Source organism: Mytilus trossulus, chromosome 11, assembly GCF_036588685.1.
Source record: "Mytilus trossulus isolate FHL-02 chromosome 11, PNRI_Mtr1.1.1.hap1, whole genome shotgun sequence".
NCBI classification, from domain to species: Eukaryota; Metazoa; Mollusca; class Bivalvia; order Mytilida; family Mytilidae; genus Mytilus; species Mytilus trossulus.
In genome coordinates this window covers 17439250-17465397 of record NC_086383.1, presented here as the reverse complement: position 1 = coordinate 17465397, position 26148 = coordinate 17439250, and the positions used below count along the sequence as shown (strand labels likewise).

The following is a 26148-nucleotide window of genomic DNA, read 5'->3' as shown; positions in this document are numbered from 1 at the left end:
AAAGGTTATGTCTAAAAACAATCTAAATGTCAAAGGTAATGTCTTAAAACAATCTAAATGTCAAAGGTAATGTCTAAAAACAAACTAAATGTCAGAGGTAATGTCTTAAAACAATCTAAATGTCAAAGGTAATGTCTTAAAACAATCTAAATGTCAAAGGTAATGTCTTAAAACAATTTAAATGTCAAAGGTAATGTCTTAAAACAATCTAAATGTCAAAGTTAATGTCTTAAAACAATCTAAATGTCAAAGGTAATGTCTTAAAACAATCTAAATGTCAAATGTAATGTCTTAAAACATACTAAATGTCAAAGGTAATGTCTAAAAACATACTAAATGTCAAAGGTAATGTCTTAAAACAATCTAAATGTCAAAGGTAATGTCTAAAAACAATCTAAATGTCAAAGGTAATGTCTTAAAACAATCTAAATGTCAAAGGTAATGTCTTAAAACAATCTAAATGTCAAAGGTAATGTCTTAAAACAATCTAAATGTCAAATGTAATGTCTTAAAACAATCTAAATGTCAAAGGTAATGTCTTAAAACAATCTAAATGTCAGAGGTAATGTCTTTAAACAATCTAAATGTCAAAGGTAATGTCTTAAAACAACCTAAATGTCAAAGGTAATGTCTTAAAACAATCTAAATGTCAAAGGTAATGTCTAAAAACAATCTAAATGTCAGAGGTAATGTCTTAAAACAATCTAAATGTCAAAGGTAATGTCTTAAAACAATCTAAATGTCAAATGTAATGTCTTAAAACAATCTAAATGTCAAAGGTAATGTCTAAAAACAATCTAAATGTCAGAGGTAATGTCTTAAAACAATCTAAATGTCAAAGGTACTGTCTCAAAACAATCTAAATGTCAAAGGTAATGTCTAAAAACAATCTAAATGTCAAAGGTAATGTCTTAAAACATACTAAATGTCAAAGGTAATGTCTTAAAACATACTAAATGTCAAAGGTAATGTTAAAACAATCTAAATGTCAAAGGTAATGTCTTAAAACATACTAAATGTCAAAGGTAATGTCTAAAAACAATCTAAATGTCAAAGGTAATGTCTAAAAACAATCTAAATGTCAAAGGTAATGTCTAAAAACATACTAAATGTCAAAGGTAATGTCTTAAAATAATCTAAATGTCAAAGGTAATGGTGGAAATCTTTTCTAATATTGTCATAAAGTTCCACAAGATCTTCTCGATGTTATTTGAGATTCGCTGTTTTCTGTTATTGTTATAACGAGTGGAAGTTTCAAGGGGGGCAGGACCTTTTTCCTGGACGTCTGAATATGGTGTATTTAAGCTCGTGATTTCGGGATTGACCCTTTCGGGAACCGGTCGGATTTCTCTTTTGGAATTTCGGAATGTCGGGATTTTTGGTTTTTTTCAAATTCGGTATTTCGAGATCAGGACACCACCGCCCGCCCCCAACCCCTTCCTCCCTCAAGTTTGTCACATGATCGACCTTGACTGGTTATACACTGTTGTGTACAATAAAGTCGAAGTAAAATAAAAGTTAACAAAATGGTTTAAATCATCGCAAGCAATTATATTTATGTTGCTATAATACATAAGCAAATAATAGTAGTAAGAAGGAAGATTCCCATACTTATATAGAACAAACACGTGTCTAATGCGTTTATTGCTTCTTTCCACTTAACCTCCGGTATTTCCGAATCTATTTCTGAATCTATTTTCGGCTCTGTATATTCCGCCGATTTTACGTTGTTTTGACGCAACCGCAGTGCAATAAATCTCAATATTTTATACACTGGTACACTGTCTGGATTTGTAATTAGACCAGCTTCTACGGTCGATATCAAAACAACTAAAGTTCCCATGAGCAGTTGTATAATAATATAAATTGATACTATTGGAACTGATTCTGAGGTTTGGGGAAGAGAATCTGAGACGATGGTTAGAAATACAGCAAATGACAACCAGACAGTTATTGTGTAGCCTAAACGTTCACCAGTATCCGCAGGAATCTTAAAAGTAAAGATGTCTAACAACGCCAACAAAATAATTGGTAGAATTATATGTAAAATCATATACAAAGGCTTTCTTTTAATTACTATGGTGAACTTTACACTGGATGTCATGTAGTCGAACTCAATTGTGGCAGAAGAGGAGGTGATTTCCCACTCACCATGACTCTCCAATCCGTCAGAAAGTTCTATACCGTTAGTGGTCTGTGTCAAAACAATGTCTTGAGATGAATGACTCCATGACACAAAAATTATGTCACACTTATGTTCATCGAAAGGGAAATATTTTGAATCCAAATTGCATCTAGTTTCAAATACCTGAGAAGGTCTCCACGTTAAATAGCCAGAACTACCGACTAACACTTGAATAAACTTTGATCCTAGCTCTTCCAACTCGCTAAATCCATTTTGTAATGATATGTCAGGTTTCCATACATTATCCTGCGGTAAATACAGTATATATAACCCATTATAAGAAGCTGGTGTCCATGTTAAAAGATCGTCTTTCCAAACTATACTCAGCCATCCTGCAGTTATAAGTTTTTGATCAATTTCATTTACGTCATTTATTCCATAAAGATTAAATCTGATATCAACCTCCGTTGGTGCCGATTGGTCGGTACTTGGCCGTATCAACTTGTTATAGCTATTATTTGTAAAGATCTGTGTGAGAAGGCTTTGAACGTCTGTGTTTCTGTGCAATATAGCTACCCTAAACAGAGAGATAAATATCCACAGTTGTGTCGACTTCATGTTTCAAAGAGTTGACTGTAAAAGTTTCAAAAATAAATAAATTAATAAATAAATAATTATAATTTTAATTAAATTCTGAATTCTATTTTTAAGGAGTAAATCTTTAAACAACGTTGATGACGTCACGGTCACATGACAAAATTATGTATATTAGCTGACAGACAAAAACATTCAACCAACAAGAAGACGAGTTACATCCAAAATTAAATTTCTAAGCTATGAGGGGAAAAAATGAGACAGTGCATGTTTTTTTTCATAGAACGTGTTCAAAAGGTTCGACGGAAAGTTATGTTATTTCTTCATAGACAGAAAAATATAGTACAGTCATTCCTTAGATCTATAATATAGATGGTCTTAAGTTATATATTCTAGGTGCTTAAGTTGGGTATCAATAGTTTATTTACTTTACATTTTTGTGATAGCGATAATTTGTGTAAATTATGCATCTTCATTTGGAACTATTTAAAAAGTGTATTCTTCATAAATCTCATACTTTTGAACTTTCACTGACAAACTAGGATCTAGTCACTTGCCTGAGAATACTCGCTTTAATTAACTCCACTCGAAAAATTAGACACAAGTTTCACAAATGTTACAAATTGATGTACTTTTACAAATCGAGCGGATGTTGTAGTACGAATGCCGGACTCTAACTGAAGTAAAAACTTCAGAAAACATATTTAAATCAAGAATTTACCAGGTTATTATTTCATAATAGAAACGAGATTATCGAATAACAATGACAACGACGATAAGGATTAACAAGAGAATATTACAAAAATCTGTCGTTTGAGCTTCAGGCTAAAAAGCGCCGTAATTGAAATGATTAAGGATTAATTATTCTTTACGTAAGAAAACATAAGAACATCTGTGATAGCGATAATTTGATTTCGTCAGTTTTTATTAAATTTCCCTTTTTTACCTTTGAGTTTGGTATTTTTGTTCGGTTTAAAAGCATCAGAGACATATATACACACTTTCCTTTACACAACTGTTTGAATAATTAAAATGAGTCGTCGCCGATTTGTTTTATGAAGGTATTTTAGCGGAAAATACGCGAATATAATTCTTTTTAAAGAGACTTCTCCTCTAAAAAGTTCCGTTTTTGACGAATGGACTTAATTCTTCCATAGCTTTACTCAAATTAAATATTTACTTTACACGTATTTACGGAAAAAACACTACAGAACAGTTAATATATTATTCCTTTATCGATGTTTAATCAATAATTGCACGACAGCTCCAGGAAAAGCATCAACACGTCGGTTTACGAAATGTCCGAAATGACAACAAAAAACACGCACTTTTATTGAAATCAATTCGGGCGGGTGACGGTCGCGTGCAATTTTGACAATGTCATGGAGACGCTCAATCCAGTTCAATCCGGTAAAAAAAAGTGTTAAAAATCAGTATTATAGCTGTCGACTCGGTCATGGTGTTTTGCTTCAATATCAAGACAGACCCCTGTCCGTTTACACTTTATAAACTTTTCCATCTTCAGAGAATTATTGTACCCAGCACATGCATTACTTTCCTATGACATACTGGATTTGTGTATAGAGGTTTTTTTTTTTTTCATATTTTCAACCACTTTGATGTAATTTACAATAAAAAATCAGTATTATAGCTGTCGGTCATGGTGTTTTGCCGGTTTTGCTTCAATATCAAGACGGACCCCTGTCCGTTTACACTTTATAAACATTTCCATCTTCAGAGAATTATTGTACCCAGAACATGCATTACTTTCCTATGACATACTGGATTGGTGTATAGAGGTTTTTTTTCATATTTTCACCCACTTTGTTGTAATTTACAATAAAAAATCAGTATTATAGCTGTCGGTCATGTTGATTTCCTTCAATAACAAGACAGACCCCTGTCCATGGCAACAGTTTATATAAAACTTGTCCATCTTTAGGGAAAAAAATGTACCCATCATATGAATTACTTCACCAAGCTGGTGATTTTTTTTCATTATTTCCACCACTTTGATGACATTTACAATTTTATATATATTTACATTCAGTATCTGACAGCATTTTTTTTTTAACAGGATCCTGCATGTTATAAAAGAACAAAGATGTTGATCAAATTTACCTAACAGTGCAGCATACTAGAGATATAATGTCATACATGTGCTGAATGTAGGACTCCCAAGTCTTTCTGATTGAAAATTAGACACCATGGCAGACAGGAACAACTATTAGTGATGACTTTTTCCATATGCCATGGCACAGTCATGTAGTGGACTGATTACTACTCCTATCAATGTGATACTTAGGAGATAACTGTATTGTATTTTAAGCTCCGACGGCATCAATTGGGGATTTGATGGTCGCAAATTAAGTTTACTGGCGACGCGTTAGCGGAGACAGTAAACGGGTATTTGCGACCATCAAATCCCCAATTGATGCCGTCGGAGCTTAAAATACAATATTGTTATCTCCATTCTAATGAAACTGACAGAAAACAACGTTAAAACATGTATTTAAAATCTGTCATATGCCGTCTGCGCTTGCGCGTAGGTCCCATAGCATCAATTGTCAATTGATGCCATGTAAGAAAGTGACGTTATCCAATCAAAATGAACGTTACAAACGTTGTTGCATTAGAATAAACAATGGTTTTGTAAGAGAGAAAATTACATGTGCTTATCCTGACTGTGAAAACACCATATTATTGTAGTTCATATGCCAAACTTGATGTACATGTGTATGCGATTTTTGTGCAAGTGATGATGAGACCATTGAACTAAAAACAAATACAAGACTCTGCATTCAATCTATTGAATTTGAAGCAGAAGTGATACAGTGGCAGTTGTGCAGATGGATAAAAAAAAAAAAAAAAATATCTTGTGTTCAACTTCATTTGTCTTCTTTATGTTTACAAAGTATACATGTACATAGTTTTTACATACATGTACATGTATAACAATATGATGATGTAGTATGATTGCTAATGAGACACTGATTTACATGTATTATTATCATTGGAAGGCCACTCTATAATATTTTTGTACATCATGAGAATGGAAAATGCTACCCTTGTAGCATAATGGTAGCATAATGTAAAAAAGAGAAACTATTCATTTATCCAACAACACCCCTGTGAATATATATCTTGACAGTACTAAATAGCAAAATATTTCGTTTCACAAATTCCTTCCTCTCCATCGAAAGTAACATATTTAATTGTTTACATGAAATGACAAAATGTGTAGAAAAAGAAGCAAGAAATGTTCACTCTACTACTACTGTACACTAGTCGCTCACATTGGTCACCATCTATGTTTGTTTCAGTCCTTTAACAAATTGTCAATGGTGCTTATTTATATTTATCTGTTGTGTTGTGTTGTTTCAGTTTTACATGTCCTCATTCTGTGATACTATTTCACCTCTCCTGTTTTGAAAAATGTTTATGCTAATATTTTCTGCAATAAATTGAAAAGGCACAGATGCTATAACTGAAATGTGAGGTATATGTCAATGAGACAACAACCCAACGACAAAAATATTCTTTGCACATCTATGCATGTTTAAGGGGCCAGCTGAAGGACGCCTCCGGGTGCGGGAATTTCTCGCTACATTGAAGACCTGTTGGTGACCTTCTGCTGTTGTTTTTTTTCTATGGTCGGGTTGTTGTCTCTTTGACACATTCCCCATTTCCATTCTCAATTTTATGTTTAAGAATTCTTGTGGAGGTCAAAAGCACATAACGTGTACTTATATATCAATGACCTCGTACGTGTATGTACGATGCATTCCGTCCTAAACATAAGTTGTGTGAAGAGACCAAGCAGTTTATATGCTTATAAAAAAAACTGATATTAAAATGAATTCCTGTATAACAAATTCCGGGAATGAGACTTTTTTATTTAAAACATGAGATATTAGTGGTAAAGGTTTAAACAAAAGGAGGAGATGTCAAGGGGCAATACAAAAAGTACAAGGTCTTGTAACACAGAGGAAAAAATAACAAATGAAAAGAAAATAACAGCCCCATAGCACTGCACCGAAAATAACCTTGTTTATAATGCTTTTTTGTCATTTTTTATTTATATGGATCTTGGCTGTATACCAGCTTTGATTATTTGTAATATCTTCAATTTTTCACTTATTCTTACAACATTTGTATAAACTTCAAGATTATAAAAAACCGGTTTTTTTCTAAAGTGAACATTGATTGGTTAAATATTTCTCAGTGTGTTTGAATTTGTTTGATAGCCTTTTGGTCATGACTGTTTGTCTCTAATATTTTATTAACTGTGCATTTGTATTCAGATATCGCAGATCAAATTTATTCGTTCTTTGTGTAATCATACGTTTTTTGATTGAGTTAAGTCTGCTAATTGATATTTTATCGTATGTTTTTATATGTTGTGATGTTATGCTATTGTTTCAGAAAAAGGGAGAAGGTTTGGGCCCATTAAAACGTTTAATCCCGCTGCAAATGTTTGCACCTGTCCTAAGTCAGGAATCTGATGTACAGTAGTTGTCGTTTGTTTATGTAAAATATACGTGTTTCTCGTTTCTCGTTTTGTTTATATAGATTAGACCGTTGGTTTTCCCGTTTGAATGGTTTTACACTAGTAATTTTGGGGCCCTTTATAGCTTGTTGTTCGGTGTGAGCCAAGGCTCCGTGTTGAAGGCCGTACTTTAACCTATAATGGTTTAATTTTTAAATTGTTATTTGGATGGAGAGTTGTCTCATTGGCACTCACACCACATCTTCCTATATCTATTTACTGCAGGGTTTGTTACTCGTGCTGTGTGGATGCAGTAGAATGTGTCCCCGTGCTTGTAGTGTATGCCCTTATATATTTCAGTTATTGGTTGTTTGCCTGTGAGAGAGCTTTCACATGTTTATATCTTTATTGTTTACGATGTTGGGATGTATTGATACTCATCCACGCCTGCTATTTTTTTTTATTATTGCCCCCTGCTATGGTTTTTATTAGATTTCTTACAACCACTGTTTTTGCCCTGTGTTTGTTATACATGTCAGTTTTGTTATATTAGTCCATACGTCGGGCCTTTTATTACAGTTTTTGTAAGAGTTCTTTACTGCACTCCTTATTATTCCCTATTCCGTAACTGTGATCCTCATTCAATGTTACAACCTCCGGTCTTTTGTATTGATCCTATACCCCTATTAAATTATCATGATTTTACGGAATGGAAAAAATATTATCAACAACACAACTTCTAGGTTATCTACGTGCATAAATAAACGTATTGGTAATGCCACTACAGCCAGATTATTTAACAAAAATGCACGTGGATATCCACAAATTTTCCCGTGCAATGCCAAAAAATGACTAACTTGTTTTAGATTAACTTCTCAAAATACTATAAGGTCAACAGTGAACGGGAGAACCTTTTCGCTCTCCTTTTCCTGTGATATTACCTGAAAAACTCAAAACCTAATATATGTGGTAACTTGAACCCAACCTAAGTGTGGTATTCAATATGTGGGACAGACGGGACGAGAGTATTTCAGAAGAAATCAAGAACATCTGTACCGCTTTCGTAGACCCAAAAAATTCAAAAGTTTAGTATATCAGCATTTAGATAAGCATAATCATAATCTGAAATATATAAAATTCCAACCGCTCGAAACCGTTCAAAAACAACCAGGAGAATCACACAAGCAATTTGAAAAATCACGCGAAGTTCGCGAATTGTTTTGGATAAAAAGACTTCAAACAGCTTATCCTCTCGGTCTAAATGATAAAATATTAGGGCAGGGGAACATATCTAAAACTCATATCGATGTCATTAATATTGTTGATAAACGACTGAGAAATAATAGGTCTCATGGTAAACGCAAGAACCGCAATCAACGTATTAAACATCGTATAAATTATACACTTGCTGATCTGTTATCTATAATAAAGAATAATGGCAGACATCAAGTATTATGCAAACTGGGTCAGATACCTATAAGTAAATTATATGCTATTTTTCTTGAGTGTGATAAAATTTCTTTTTTTAGCCCATTTTATGAATACACCCGTATTATTACAGCCTTTTGTCATCACAGGCTTTTTCCTATTATTGATAAACCTGAAAATCGTAAACGACATTTTCTCAAATTAAAATATATAAATAGAGGTATTGATTTTATTAATTTGTCTAGCATATTCAATGACTCTTCTGTCTATAGCTTAATACCTCCATATTTTGATAATATAGAACAACCCATTATTTCGTATTCTTATAAAAAAACGAGCAGAAATTTGATTTTCAATTATACGTCAATTACAACAGACGTCAATATAGAAAATAATGTTCCTTCCACTTGAGATTGCGAAACATCTAGTTTTAAATATGTTCCCTATGGTCATGTTATCACAGGAGACCTCAACATAGTCGATGACCGTGAAGTCATAACTTTTCTAAAGAAAGGACCGAAATACCGTCCTCCATCTACAATAGATTGGAAACAGTGTCGTCAGGTCATTAAAGACGCTCTGTCTGCCTATTGTAAAAATTGGTGCAAACGTGAAAAATCCGATAAAAAATCTTTAGACAGTTATTTGAATAAAATTATGAATACTGTTGATATTCGAATATCTCATTTAGAAAACAATTCTGAAATTAATAATAGGAACCATGATATACCCATTTCTAGAATAAAAAACAAACTCAAGGTACTCGCAGAGCGGTTTGTGTTCGTACCGGCAGACAAGGCAGCAAATAATGTAGTGGTGGTGTGACGCATATACTACACGAAAGTTCTTCAAAACGAAATAATAAATTCCTCTACATTCAGGTCAGTGCGCTCCACAGAGAGTCAAATCGTTAACAAGCATACCACTGTCACTGCCCAGCTTAAAGCATCTTCCGAACATTTGAAAGTCCCTACCATGTACTGGTTACCGAAATTACACAAAAAACCATTTAAATTCCGTTTCATCTCCGCTTCGAGTAAGTGTTCTACTACTAATCTATCAGTGCTTCTAACCACCTCCCTAACTACTATCAAAGAACTGGTTATTAACTTTTGTAATAAAGCTTATGAAAATAATGGTATTAATTATTTTTGGAGTGTTAAAAATTCTTTAGAGGTTTTAGATAAAATACATGCTTTCAATGGTCCTTACAATTCTGTTGACAGTTATGATTTTTCTACTCTGTACACTACACTTCCACACAATCTTATAAAGAAAAAGTTTTTGTATTTGATAAAATGGTCTTTCGAAAAATCTCATTGTAATTTTATTTGCTGTAACTCGTTTAAGGCCTTTTTCTGTAACGAAAAAGGAAAGTATGCTAGATACACTTACTGGAAATGTGAGGATAGTGATTGAAGCTTTAAACTTTCTGCTTGATAACATTTATGTACGTTTCGGCGATAAAGTGTATCGTCAGGTAGTAGGTATTCCTATGGGCACCAACTGTGCCCCTTTAATAGCAGATTTATTTCTATATTGCTATGAATCTCAGTTTATGACCAAACTCAGTAAAGACCCATCATTGTTACATTTGGTTGATACATTCAAAAATACCTACCGTTATCTGGATGATATTTTTTCGTTGAATAATCCAGAGTTCTCTAAATATACTTCAGAAATTTACCCAAACGAACTTACTTTAACTAAATCTAACATAAACAGCAGCAGTTGTCCTTTTCTAGATTTAGACATTTCAATTTCAAACGGGAAACTTCACACTAAAATTTACGACAAAAGAGACGATTTTTCATTTCCTATTGTTAATTTTCCTTTTTTAGACGGCGATGTGCCTTTGGCTCCATCATACGGTGTTTATATATCGCAACTCGTTCGGTTTGCCCGTGTGTGTTCTGAAGTCATAGATTTTAACGAACGTAATCAATGCATCACTGGTAAATTGTTGTGTCAGGGATTTCGATACCATAAATTACTTAAAACTTTTACTAAATTCTTTCATAGATACAAAGATTTGATCAGTAAATTTGGCTATACCTGTAGAAAGCTTATTAAAAATGGTATTTCTCATCCTAAATTTTATGGTAATATTGTACTTAAAGCGAGGAAATCACTATGTGATCCTTGTAAACTCATCGAACCTTTAAACAAACTTATAAGTAAGGGTTATCGTACCAATATTGTAATTAGATCTCTGAATATAGTTCACATTGGCACTAATATTGATTTTGTCATTAGCAAATTAAAACATAACTAAATTTCATTATCTTTTGAGGCGAGATGTATAGGGGACACAGCCACGTTAACTTTTATTTCTATAGAAGTCGCTCTTCACTATACTACTACCTGTCGATACATTTATTTTTGGCATTGCACAAGTCATGTCTTCTTTGACTATTAATGACGTTAAAATACTAAATCCCTGTGATGTGTTTTAGTCGATTTTAGTCTCTGATGCATGATTTTTTACTATTAATTGGTTTTGGCTTTTAACTAGCTGTCAGTAACTGCGAGTACTCTCAAATCGTATTTTCTTGTTAATTCGACCTGTTGATACTGTTTATAATGCTTTTTTGTCATTTTTTATTTATATGGATCTTGGCTGTATACCAGCTTTGATTATTTGTAATATCTTCAATTTTTCACTTATTCTTACAACATTTGTATAAACTTCAAGATTATAAAAAAACGGTTTTTTTCTAAAGTGAACATTGATTGGTTAAATATTTCTCAGTGTGTTTGAATTTGTTTGATAGCCTTTTGGTCATGACTGTTTGTCTCTAATATTTTATTAACTGTGCATTTGTATTCAGATATCGCAGATCAAATTTATTCGTTCTTTGTGTAATCATACGTTTTTTGATTGAGTTAAGTCTGCTAATTGATATTTTATCGTATGTTTTTATATGTTGTGATGTTATGCTATTGTTTCAGAAAAAGGGAGAAGGTTTGGGCCCATTAAAACGTTTAATCCCGCTGCAAATGTTTGCACCTGTCCTAAGTCAGGAATCTGATGTACAGTAGTTGTCGTTTGTTTATGTAAAATATACGTGTTTCTCGTTTCTCGTTTTGTTTATATAGATTAGACCGTTGGTTTTCCCGTTTGAATGGTTTTACACTAGTAATTTTGGGGCCCTTTATAGCTTGTTGTTCGGTGTGAGCCAAGGCTCCGTGTTGAAGGCCGTACTTTAACCTATAATGGTTTAATTTTTAAATTGTTATTTGGATGGAGAGTTGTCTCATTGGCACTCACACCACATCTTCCTATATCTATTGAACAACAAAAACCCACAAAAGATTGTGCATAATTTTAAATCTCTAATTTCAAACTCAAGTTTCACTATCCTATAGGAAAGAGTAAAGATAAGAATGTTGCAGTACTCCGGTGGTCTATGAAACCAAACATTAAAATTCTACAGCAGAGCATTTTACTGTACTTATGATACAAATTGTTTTTAATCAGAGTTTGTGATATTAATTATGTAAGTCTTAAAAAAACTACAAATAATGACAGATTCAAATAGTGATTTCGACAACCCTATAATGTACGTTCATTTAGGAAATTTATGCAAAGGTTCCATAAATAATTTTATTCTAGGTCAATCAACAATTAAACATTATAATTAAATTTAAACAGATATAAAATCAGTTTCTCACGAGACAAAATTCTACTGGCTACATATTTTTTTATAAATGAAGAAGTTGCTTCATTTCTTTGCTTGACATGTTAAATGACTTTTTTTGTTTTCCTGATTGAATACTATTGCCCAGTGCTTCTGTTAAAATAAAGTTCTGGTCATGGTTAAAATAAAATGTCAGAATTTGTTAAGTTTTAAAAACAATTACCAAGTAATAATCCATTTAGAACCTCACCTCCGGCAAAATTCAGGTGATCGGAGGGCAATAAATTGCGTAATCGCACACCTGTGAATCAACAGTCACAACTCTAAGGAACTAATTACCGGAATACCGGACACACATAATTTCACTGTTTGTAAGGAACACACTATTTATTGTAACAAAGAAATGCGGTACAGAAAAGTTTCTTAAAAAGGGATAATTCGCGATTTTTCACTTTTCATCTTATTATGTTCATAATACCATAAAAAACATATTCACCAAGTTTTATTTTGATATGAAATCTAATAAAGAAGAAAATTAGGAATTATTAATTTTATTTTTTGAAACTTCCTGACTTATGTGACGTAGTTTAAGTCTTTGATGCATGCCGGGAGTGAAAATATCTCATTTAAATCTTGTTCGTTAACCATCTAATAACGCGATTTAAAGCGCATCGACGATATTTGGTGTAGCTATTAACCAACGAAAAATAAGTGATAGCCATGCAACTTTTAAAATAAGATCGTGTGGATATTTTAAAACAAATTTTAATGATAAAATTAATTCATACAATAAAACATTTTTATGATTTATTTTCTACAAATACTTTAAACAAACATATGAAATTGACATGATCAATAATGTATTAAAAATACATGTTTGTATTCTGACCTTTTTGCTTCATTCCATCAAGCATTTTCAATTGCTTGTACGGTGGAAATAAAATGTGACACCTAAAGAATGTTGAATGCGTGTATAACTCAAGGTAATTAAAAGATTAGCATTATGTAATTCTAATCCTTTGATCCTCATTCAGTGAAATCTAGGTGTCACGGTTTACTGGCATTGCAGGTGTGAACTAATAGTTCAAAATGGAAAGTTTTAAGTTATCGGCCGTGTACACTAATCAATACCCTAAGAAGTGAAACGATGATGAATTTGCAAGCTCACACCCCCTGCAATGCCTTTGGGAGTAATACCTTTAGCCATGCGGGTGATCAGTGGAGCGAAGATCCTAATTTATTCGAATAAAATTTATTACATAAAAGAATTATGAACTTATTAGATTTCCGAAAACAATTCAAGTTTCACGGAACACTTATTTATTGAAATTTTTACTTTTTAACTAATTCCAATATTATCATTATTGTTATAAATAACAGATCATGACGTCGATCATGGTTATCAAAAAAAAAAAGATAAGAAAATTTTCCGTATCAACTTAGTCAGAGACATATAGTTAACTAGTCGGATAAAACAACCGTACGATTGACAAGATATCGACACGCAATTACGACTACATCGGGTTACTGTGGTTTTGGTCCTTAGACATATCGTGGGGCAAATCGGAGAAGGTGACAAAATGGCTGACCGCAGAGAATTGATACTCTAAATTTAAAATCGATGGTGATCTCTTATCTAGCAGAATAAAACTTTAATATCTATGAATTTGAGCATTTTTATACAGAATGAACATAATATCAATTTTTGATTTTTTTGCGAAGTTTCCCTTTAAATAACTATTGATTATTACCAGATTTGAATTTTTTAATTATGAAATGCAGAAAAAATATTTTTCTCAATAAATACTTAAATATAAATATTACATTCAAGTATTTTTTTTAGAAAAGAAATTATAATATGATCTGATATCATTTTCCCATTGCTTTTCTTAATTATCTATCAAGGTTCTTCATCCCTGACTTGATTACATGTTCTAATATTTATCGACGAGAATCTCATCCCGGGTCGCGATCTTTAACGGGATTTCACGGAGTTGCCAATCTCTGTGTATATAATGTCTCTGAAAGCATGCATTGACCGAAGTACATTATGTATGAAGCGCGGAAGTATCAAAACAAGCGCACGGGCAACGCTCTTGTACAACCCTATAAAATTATAACAAGAAGTATTTAATCCTTATAATTTCATGTGTATACTATAACCATGAAACACTTGTATATATGTTATATCAAGCTTTTCATTTATTTTTCATTGTCATGTATAGCATGTGAAGTCATTGCTGCTATATTTTATACGGAAATATATTTTGACATATTTTTCATGGGGGACAATATATTTTATTTTACAATTTCACTTAAGAGGTGTTAAAGCAAAATACATTAAAATGAACAAAAATACTTCGCGAGACGAAGTGACTCAGTCAGTCACATCCCTTATATAATGAAAATTATGCATTCCATTCGTCATTTTTTTGTTTCTAAAATTCTAAATTTTAAAATTGTCATATCTAGGACACGATAAAATAACATAACATTGCATCTTCTAAAATAGCTCTTATGTTGTTCTTTGTTGAAACTTTGCAATAAAATCTTGATATAAAAAATACATAATTTTAAATTAAATAATTTAACGAAACTCACCTTGGAGATGAAGGCGCTTGTATACACATTGATGTTCACCAAGTGAACAGAAACGCCTGTCCAGATTTCTAACTTGCTTTCCAGGTGAGGTTTGATTGGGGGATTTGTTTTTGTCAACAGGGAAATTTGTAATTATCGTGTGTGAAATCTCGACGTCATAAAATCGAAATGTTTGTCTAATTTGACTCACCCAGGTTAATTACCAACCGGATTAACTAACTATTGAGAATCAAATTATACAAAATTATATAATCCATCATTTGCTATCTTTTGTGAAAATTAAGTTGTTAATTTAATTTATAAGCTCTTTATCGAATGAATTTTGTCACTATTCAATTCAATTCAATATGTTCTTAGTGTTAACATATTTCGGTAAAGTAATGTAGTACAACAATCTTTATTCTCATAAACCATAAGGTACAACGGTACAGAGATATACATTCATATAGCAATGAAAACAAACTTATTTATAATAACATCTTATACACAAACATACATACACACAGGCATACACTAACTATCGTTAAATACACACATACACATATATCAGTATGTACAGAATATACAAAATGGGGGTTATATAATTGCCTAGAGAACAAATGATTTATTTATTTGGCGTATAAATCTACATAGTTTTTCTAATTTAAACTTGTTAGTACAACTCATTATTTCTTTGAATTTCAAAATATTTGGCCTCTGCCACAAATTTTTATCAATTATAGTTTTTTTCTGTCATTTTCAAATAATTTACATTCCAGAATATAATGATATTCGTCACCAATACAGTTATTATTACATTTCAAACATTTTCTATTTTCCCTTTCTATACCATTCCACCGTCCTGTTTCTATAGGAAGTCTATGATTTGTGGTTCTAAACTTACACAGAGTATAGATTTTATCTTCCAATATATTTAAAAAACATTCAAACTGAAATGTCTCCTTAAATAATCTATAATTTATAGATTTTGATGAATTTAACATAAGTGGATGCCAATCCTGTCTAAATTGATCATGTAGGCGCATCTTTATCGAAGGGATAAGCCAATCTGTGCTAGAAAAAAACTGAGTTGTCCAAATATAGGAAAAGCCAGTATCATCAAAAACGTTTCTTAAAAACTTTAACCATGGCGATTCAAAATGATTGTCGACCGACAATTTGTATAATAATTGATAAGCTAAATAAGACAGTTTTGAATCCTTTCCAGATAAAAGTCGTGTCCAAAAAGCAATCATTTTTAGTTTGATATCTAGTTGAACAGGAAAAATGCCAAGTTCACCATAAATCATATAGTTTGGGGTTGATGATTTTAACTTAAGTAACAATTTACAAAATCGTAATTGTACCCTTTCAATACATTGAATATTTTTACAAAATCCCCATACTTCTGAGCCATACAAAAGAATGGGCTTTACCATTTTATTAAACAGTTCTAGTTGACATTCAATTGCTAAATTATGAATGCGACCTCTTTTTAAAACCTCATACATTGCTTTTGTTGCCTTCTCTGCTTGCTTTTTTATTGCTTTACTAAAATTGCCGGTCCTGCTAAATAGTATACCAAGATAGTTAAATTCATGAACTATATCTATATCTGCCCCATTTAAGGAAAATTTTAAATCCGCACAAGGCCTTCCCCTGGAAAACACCATGACTTTGATTTTGTTAACATTTACCTTCAGTCTCCAAATATTACAGTTCTCTCCTTTGTTTAATATTTTTTGTAAGTCTTCTTTTGATTCAGACATTAGGACTGTATCGTCTGCATATAGCAGAACAAAAAGTTTCAGGTAAATGTTTAACTTATCTTCTAATAAATCTGAAATCACTTTAAGACCCTGAAGATTTTCCGTTTCTAAAAAATCTTGCAAATCGTTCAAAAATAAGGCAAACAGAAAAGGCGACAAATTCCCCCCTTGCCGTAAACCAATATCACATGAGAAATAGTCTGATTTCTGTTTATTATATGTAATACAGGATTTAATATCTTTATACATATTTAAAATAACATTATATATTTTCCCTTTAATACCATTTAAAAGAAGTGTATACCAGAGAGCCTCTCTCCAAACCGTGTCAAACGCCTTTTTAAAATCGACGAATGCACAAAACAGCTTTTTATTTCTATATTTCAAAATTTCAAAAATGAGTATAGAGCAAACAAACTATCAGTTGTCGAGTATGATTTTCGAAATCCATATTGATTTTCATTTAGCAAGAGTGTTTCTTCAGAGAAAAGACATAGTCTTTCATTAAGTATAGCTGTAAATAATTTACCAAGGCAACTCAAAATTGTTATCGGACGGAAGTTTTTTGGATCAAACTGGTTGCCTTTACCTTTATATATTGGTTTTATATTTCCAATTAGCCAAATATCGGGCAAAACGCCGGAGTCAAATATGAGGTTAAATAGCTTCTCATAGATCGGAAGAAATAATAGGCATTTACATAATAATACAAGTGAATAATTAATAGGATCCAGAAACAAGCTGTTAGCTTTTATGAATCCGTTTCCTAATTCAAATAAGAACATTTCATTAATAGCAGAGACATATTATGTCTCTGTTAATAGTTATCCCACTCGGACGCGGTGTGTCAGTGTTAGATCACCCCGATGGCCGGATTTTACATCCCAGATGTTTTAGATTAGACGAAAACCCATTTCACGGTGGGTATGGTTGTCCTGCGAGAGAACGTACTGTGCTGGTGATTCGGTCCTGACGGGTGCTGGTGGGTCCTGATACTGTGCTGGTGGGTTTGTTTACATTGTATCAGAACGGCATTAAAACGACTGTTTTGTTGCTTAATTTTTCTCTGATGCGTCATAAGTTCCATGCAAAGTATTAATATATGACAACAATATTATATTGCAAAAGTCGTACAAGTTCGTTTAACGGAATTGTCCTGACGCGGTGCTGGTGATAAGAAAAACGGTCCTGGTTCTGTGCTCCGATGTCCTGGTTCTATGCCTTTATATTTTAGTTAAAAGTGTTATATATTCAAGATCATTGATGCTGTACTGTTATTGACTAATTAACTGTTGCCTGCTTTCTTGAAATTGACATTGTTTTGAATCCGTTTACTGTTATTATGCAAGAAAAAATATCCCTATTTTTTTTTTTTTTTTTAATTAACTGTAATCTTATTTATTGGCCTGTTAATGGAACCCTTCTTGTCCACTTTTAAGATAAGAAAATATGTTTACGATTTTCGGGATTACGATTATTTTGCAAGATCACCAAAATACGTTGTAATTTATACAATACTTATATAAAGTAGATGATGTGGTATGTTTGTTGTTAATGGACAAGTTTCCTGAAGAAACCAAAGGAAGTATGTGTTAAAAACCATACGTCATCGTAATACCTTTAACAATAACCCATTAAATAAAAATGTAAAAGTTCCGTTTTGCATAAAAATGGAGAGAAAAAATATAGAACAAAGGACTTTCTGAGCGTTTGAATCATATGTCTTTAGCAGCTTAAATCACATTTTTGTGTGAACAATTGAGTGCTGACTATATTAAAGAATGACAACAGTATTGCGGGTTTGTTTGTTTGTTGTTGTTGTTTGTTTTGTTTTTTTTGGGGGGGGATGGGGATAAGTAAGAGCGAGATTACAGTAAAAGTTTTAAGCTTGGAATAGTTTTCCGTAAGATTAAAAAGTTGTTTTTTAAAAGAAAAATGTATCTTATAGCCATTAAGAATCACTTGCTGTATCTGTAAGATTTTTACAACATAACTTTTTTGTCTGAACGGTTATCAGTTGCTTTTTTTCGAAAGTTCGATAGAACCCTTAAACAAATCACTATTTTAAAGGGCACACTAGAATATGTCAGAGAATGAAGAATGAATAAAGAGATAACCTAGAGACCACTAACAAAACTAAGATTTCTTAGCTTTTTCATTTCAAAATTCCAAAATAAATAAATATGTTTGATAAAGAATCAAAACAGCACAGACAATGAATAATAGAGACATAATTTTGTACATATATCAAGGGGAAACTTCTTACAAAGCATTATTATTTATAGTTCATTACTGTTTTTAGAAGAAAAATCTCGTGTAAAGAGAGTGCCACGCTCTTTGCACGTTAATAACCCTTGCAGCAACTCTTTGAGGGGTCCGTAGGTGGCCTGCTGCAAGGCAAAATTTCTGTTCCTATCCAATACATCCTCATTTTCCAGTGGCAGTCCAAAATTCCACGACTATTGGCCTCTTTTATGACAAGACTGTAACGATATGTATATGCGCCCCATAGATTAGCACTGATACTGATGACGTTGTACACGTACATGATGTAACTGTTTGGAATTATACTTGTGTGCCTAAACTATTGTTTGTACTTCTTATTGCCCTCATATCGTAGGAATAACGATACAAAGACCTACCTATTGTATTTATTGTGAACTTGTTCTCGTCCTGAATATGCATTAAATATTTGCCACTGGACGTTAAGCAACAAAAATCAATCAATCAATAGCTTCATACTACCAATTGAGTTTAAAAAAGAAATTCTTAGATTAAACACCTACATTAAACTTTAAAAGGTCATAACTGTTTAAAACAATACAAATCTACACACACACAAAAACTAGCTTAATTTCAAATGGTTATCAACCTGAATCGCTATAAGATCATATATAAGCTCACCTGTGTCGAGGGGTCGTGTGAGGTTCATGTATTGTCTTGGCGTCCGCAATTACAAAAAGATCTTTTCTGAAATTATTTGACCAAATGTTACCAAATGATTTTTCAAGAGTGAATCTAGGAAAAACAATATTCATCAACAAACATGACCACTGTCTGTTAAAATGTATTCGAGTTTTTAGTTACAGCCGATTCCATCGAGTATATAGGCAAACATAATATCTTTGGTTAGCTTGCTTGTAAGCTAAACCGTACCCTCCTTTCGAAGTAGCCTGGTCCTACAGACAGAAAGATGTGTCATTTGTCGGACTAGTATACTCTTAAAGTAGGGTAGTTTACATAACCTAACAATGACTTTTCTGTTCATCAAGCAATATAACCAAAGATATTCCCTTTGTCTTCACACTCATTGAAATCGGCTTTAATATTGCAAAAGTTGAAGCAATTAGGGCAAAACTTTCCGAGTAAAAAAAATCAAAATGTCTTTCTACCTTGCACATTTCAGAACATTCATATCAGACAACGAAACTGGGTCCAGCAACATTTATAAGCAATATAAGATTTTGACCCTCACAGTTTCCATTCACCTTCCATTCATGATAATTAAATTGAACTGTAAAACATTTCTTGGTACCTTCTTAATTCCTTTATAAGTCTCATGTAAACATAATTATGACAATAACTGTTGTGAGCACAAGATTCACTGCACACTTTTAAAGTTCTGCTTCTTCAAACATTTAAATGTGATCTTAAGTTTTGAGATTTTTAATCGACACGATTGAGATTTTTGTATATGAGAACATGGTTTATCTATTAGTTGAAAATGCGGATTTGAACTAGCTTTCAGTACCTGCGAGCATTCGTTGTTCAATAATGTGTGTCTTTGTGTAATTATTTAATGTGATAAATTGTTTTGTTGGTACACCACTGTAACAATGAAGGAGGAAATGAGGAGGGTTGGTTGGGTGGAAGCGGGGAGGCGTATGCGGAGCACTGACAAACATGTCTATGCGGCATGGGCTTTGATCATTGTTGAGGCATCAATGTGAGGAGCATTTATTATCTTAATAAAACTATTCTTATTTTAGATACTGTTCTCTGATATTGGACGAAAGATGTTGCCCTTTTATGTAATTATGTTATACAAGTTACGATCATTTGAAAACACATATTAAACAGCCAAATGGATGCACAAGAGCTAAATAGGAGTAATAGATCCTATTGACAACAATTATCTGCCCAATTTTATTGATTTTGTAACATTTGTTTCAAATATGACCAACTTCTAATCCAAAATCACCAGCACCGTATCAGGACCCACCAGCACAATGACAGGACCCACCAGCACAGTATCAGGACATGAGTAAATTGAGAAAATGCTAAATTTTTATAAATTGCAATGTTTTTTTACAAAATAGTTATGTCGTATGGATTGCGGTATAGAAAGCGGACTCTATAAGCATTTTTGTTTTATTTTTTCAGTTCGAGATTTTCTGAAAATTAGCATTTTTGTGTTACGCTTACTGAAACAGTTTAGAGGGTCAACTTTTCAATGGTTTACATATGAACCCATAAGAAACAAAATTGAAAAATCTCAACTGTTTTCTTCCATTTTTTATTAGTGAAAACGTCAAAAATTATCATTTTCGTCTTTGTTTACATTTTTTCATTGATCACCAGCACCCGTCAGGACCGAATCACCAGCACAGTACGTTCTCTCGCATGACAACCATACCCACCGTGCATTTACAAGTCATAAAATATCGTTTAGAACGCCACACAACCATTATAATATACTTTATATATTACTATATGGTGTATACCCTTTATGACCCTCGAACACGATGAGTTGACATCAAACCATATGACATATATACCACCAAATCCGAGTGGGATAACTATTTTACATCCCAGATGTTTTAGATTAGACGAAAAACCATTTACAAGTCATAAAATATCGTTTAGAACGCCACACAACCATTATAATATACTTTATATATTACTATATGGTGTATACCCTTTATGACCCTCGAACACGATGAGTAGACATCAAACCATATCAACTCGCCCCACTGGCCAATCGGCCCACAGTATATCGCCAATTTATAACAAAAATCGCCCCAAAACCAAAACTCCCATAATCAATCCCAACCTTCCTTTTGTGGTCATAAACCTTGTGTTTAAATTTCATTGTTTCTATTTACTTATACTAAAGTTATTGTGCGAAAACCAAGAATAATGCTTATTTGGCCCCTAATTCCTAAACTGATGGGACCAAAACTCCCAAAATCAATCCCAACCTTCCTTTTGTGGTCATAAACCTTGTGTCAAAATTTCAAAGATTTCTATTTACTTAAACTAAAGTTATTGTGCGAAAACCAAGAATAATGCTTATTTGGCCCCTAATTCCTAAACTGATGGGACCAAAACTTCCAAAATCAATCCCAACATTCCTTTTGTGGTCATAAACCTTGTGTCAAAATTTCATAGATTTCTATTTACTTAAACTAAAGTTATAATGCGAAAACCAATAAAAATGCTTATTTGGGCACTTTTGGGCTCCTAATTCCTAAATTGTTGGGACCAAAACTCCCAAAATCAATCCCAACCTTCCTTTTATGGTCATAAACCTTGTGTTTAAATTTCATAGATTTCTATTGACTTATACTAAAGTTATAGTGGTAAAACCAAATGTCTTCTTCTTCTGACGACGACAACGACGCCAACGTGATACCAATATACGACCCAAAATTTTTCATTTTTTTTTGGTCGTATAAAAATTAAGAATCTAAATACACAGTTAGATTTGGTATATCAAAGAACCCAAACAATTCATTTTTTAATGAAATCGAACAAAGTTAAATTTTGGACCCTTTTGGCCCCTAATTCCTAAACTGTTGGGACCAAAAGTCTCAAAATCAATCCCAACCTTCCTTTTGTAGTCATAAAACTTGTGTTAAAATTTCATAGATTTCTATTTACTTATACTAAAGTTATTGTGCAAAAACCAAGAAAAATGCTTATTTGGGACCTGTTCTTGGTCTGTTATTCCTAAACCGATGGGACCAAAACTCCCAAAATCAATCTCAATCTTCCTTTTACAGCCATAAACCTTATATTAAAATTTCATTGATTTCTGTTTATTTATACTAAAGTTATTGTGCGTAACTAAGAAAAATTCTTATTTGGGCCCTTTTTGGGACCAAAACTCCCATAATCAATCCCAACCTTCCTTTTATGGTCATAAACCTTGTGTTTAAATTTCATAGATTTCTATTTACTTTTACTAAAGTTATAGTGTGAAAACCAAATGTCTTCGGGCGACGAGGACGACCCCAACGTCATATCTATATACGACCAAAAATTGAAATTTTTGCGGTCGTATAAAAATGGGTTGAGATCAGACTAAGTTTAAACCTTCAAAGACAAACAGCTTCCCCTTCCAATTATTCCATACATTAAATATAGTTACTATATTACTTATATTTCTAACAAATAGACCCAACCAAGAAAAATATACTTGGACTGTCAAAACATGAAACTGAGGTCACGGTCAAATGATTTCTGCAAGACATACTTGTTAGAACACCAGATAACAGGCTATTATTTGAACTTGGAATTATTATCAATTATGGAATTTACATGATTTCTTGGTTTGATTTTTTTTTAATAAATTCCATGTTTATTCTATACTTAAATGTTCTGTGCTGTGCACAACACTTTCTATTACAAAGAAGATAGTACATTTTCAATAGAATGTACTGTGCCGCGCACATCACTATCTATACAAAATACATTGTATGGAAAGTGTTATGAACAGCTCAAAAAATCATAACACCAAATAAACATGGAATCTATTAAAAATTTCAAGCACAAGAAATTATGCAAATTCCATAATTAAAAATAATTCCAAGTTCAAATAATAGCCTGTTAGATAGATAAACTCATCATAGATACCAGGACTAAAATTTACACTTATAGTTGCAAACTAATGCTCTAGCAAAGTTGACTTCAAGAGGGATTTGGCTATTCTATTAAGGTCCATTTATATATTTTGAATTCGTCAAGTTTTTACAGATTCCTTGGCCTTCATGATTTTGTGTTTAAGTGTTTCTATCAAGGGTAAATAAGAAGAAGTGTAGAGAAGTAAGAATTTGACCTAGCTTTTTTTTTTTAATCAAATTCCAAATTATGTAAAAAGTAAAATCACAAAAGTTATATTGTTAAGATATATTCATTATTTTATCGTAATCATTTGATACGACCGGTTGTAGACGTTGGTGATATCAACATTAGACAATGACTAGGATATATTCACTTGCCTGAGAATACTCACTTTAACTCCACTCGTACAATTAGACACAAGTCCTATGCAGTAGTCAATAATTTAATGAGTATGAAATACATGTAGTTTTACTTAAATGTTAAAATTCAATTTGATGTACTTTTACAAATTGGGCAGATGTTGTCACTACTGTACATGTGTACGAATGCCGGACGCTCACTGTTCAAAGTAAGAACTTAAGAAAACATATTTAATCAAGAATTTACCAGGTTACAATTTCATAATAGAAACGAAATTATCGAATGACAATGGCATAATATGAAAAGGATTACTTGACGGCATAATATGAAAAGGATTACTTGACAAAAGAATTTAACAAAAATCTGTCGTTTGAGCTTTAGGCTAAAAAGCGCCGTAATTGCAATGACTATTTAAAGGATTAATTATTCTTTACGTAAGAAAACGTAAGAACATCTGTGATAGCGATAATTTGATTTCTTCAGTTTTTATTGAATTTCCCTTTTTTAGGTAGGGTAGGAGGGGTCCTGATCCAGAAATCCCGGGCTTAAAAATATGACATCCCGAAATCCCAGGCTGAAAAACACGAAATCCAAGGTCCCGAGACTCGAAAAAAGAATTCCCGGGTCCCGAAATCCCGACCTTAAAAACACCCGATCCCGGAGTCTCCATAAAGGTCCTATCCCCCTCTTTTTTACCTTTGAGTTTGGTTTTTTTGTTTGGTTTAAAAGCATTGACCGAAGTACATTATGTATGAAGCGCGGATGTATCAAAAAGTGCGCACGGGCAACGCTCTTGTACAACCCTATAAAATTATAACTCGAAGCATTTAATCCTTATAGATTGATGTGTATGCTATAACCATGAAATTAAGAGTTTAATATATCAAGCTTTTACATTTATTTTTCATTGTCATGGAAAGCATGGGATGTCTTTGCCGCTGTATTTTATACGGAAATATATTTTGACATATTTTTCATGGGGGACAATATTTTATTTTACAATTTCATTCGAGAGGCCGGTGTTAGGGGCATACGATACAGTTTTGATCCTGTATTTACAAGTTCATGAAAATTTGCATATAGGCTATTTTCTATCTGATTAAATCAAATATGTAATAAAAAAAAATATACCTTCATATGCTTCCTTTTGAGTAAAATGAGGTCCACACTTTGTATATTTGCTCAAAATTCAGATTTGTGGCCGTAATTTCTTTTTCGAAAGAAAGACATAACTTTTTTTATTATAATGCATTTTTTTATTCAGAAATAACTCATATATATCAAATGTTCATGAATCGAGGAAAAAACGTCATTTTTTGCTGCATGTTTATCAAAATTTAAAAAAAATCCTCTATTTACAGTTTTATATAAATTTGGTTCACATTATCTCCCTGCAAAATGAAACAAATTGACGTTTTGAGAAATAGGGGTCCATGAACTCGTTTTCAAATTGAATCAGTTTGAATGATAAAAATCAGTCGAAAAATGCATCTTTTTCCGATATGTCACAGTTTGACGTCGCGAAAATAACATTTTACGTTAGCAACGTCATTACATCCCCTGTAACTGTATCGTATGCCCTAGCAAAATACATTCAAATGAACAAAAAACAACGCGTGACGAAAGGAACCCAATCAGTAACATCCCTTATGTAATTAAAATTATGCTTTCCATTCGTCCATTTTTTGTCTTTCTAAAATTCTAAATTTAAAAATAGTCATATAGGACACGTTAAAATAAAATTACATGGCGTCTTCCGTAAAAAAGCTTTTATGTTGTTCTTTGTTGAAACTTGGCAATAAAATTTTTGGTATTAAAAATACATAATTTTAAATGAAATAATTTAACGAAACTCACCTTGAAAAAGAACGCGCTTGTATATTGAAGTTCACCACTGCAAGTGACCAGAAACGTCTGTCCAGATTTGTAACTTGATTTCCAGATGAGGTTTGATAGGGGATTTGTATTTGTCAACAAGGAAAATTTGTAATTATCGTGTGAGGAATATCGACATCATTAAATAGAAATGTTTGTCTTATTTGACTCACCCAGGTTAATTATGAATTAATTAACCGGATTAATTAACTATTGAGAATCAAATTATCTAACATTATGTAATCCTTTATTTGCTATCTGTTGTGAAAATTAAGTTGTTAATTTAATTTACAAGTCCTTTATCTAATGAATTTTTGTCCCGAATCAGTTCAATTCAATATTTTCTTAGTTAAGCACATACTTACCAAATTTGCCTTCTGACTTTAATATTACATAGTTTTTCCGTGTACTAAGTAACTACGCGCGTATGACCACAAGGGT

At 32.4% G+C, this 26148-nt stretch overlaps 1 protein-coding gene across 4 annotated transcripts; it reads right to left on the bottom strand.

Annotated features, from left to right (window-relative positions):
* Positions 1-1530: 1530 nt before the first annotated feature.
* Positions 1531-26148, bottom strand: LOC134690803 (acetylcholine receptor subunit delta-like). Of its 4 annotated transcripts, none has more exons than XM_063550873.1 (2): positions 26073-26148; positions 1531-2758 (listed from the first exon to the last, which is right to left on the bottom strand). In XM_063550873.1, the coding sequence occupies exon 2, from the start codon at positions 2741-2743 to the stop codon at positions 1556-1558; it is 1188 nt and encodes a 395-aa protein (XP_063406943.1). In that variant the 5' UTR covers positions 2744-2758; positions 26073-26148; the 3' UTR covers positions 1531-1555. The 4 variants fall into 4 exon arrangements, with proteins under 4 accessions (XP_063406943.1, XP_063406939.1, XP_063406940.1 ...); XM_063550869.1 differs by lacking the exon at positions 26073-26148 and adding an exon at positions 25690-25895; XM_063550870.1 differs by lacking the exon at positions 26073-26148 and adding an exon at positions 14879-15051.

Coding starts and splice junctions, on each gene's coding strand:
- LOC134690803 (XM_063550873.1), bottom strand. CDS start 2,743: ATGAAGTCGACACAACTGTGGATATTTATCTCTCTGTTTAGGGTAGCT.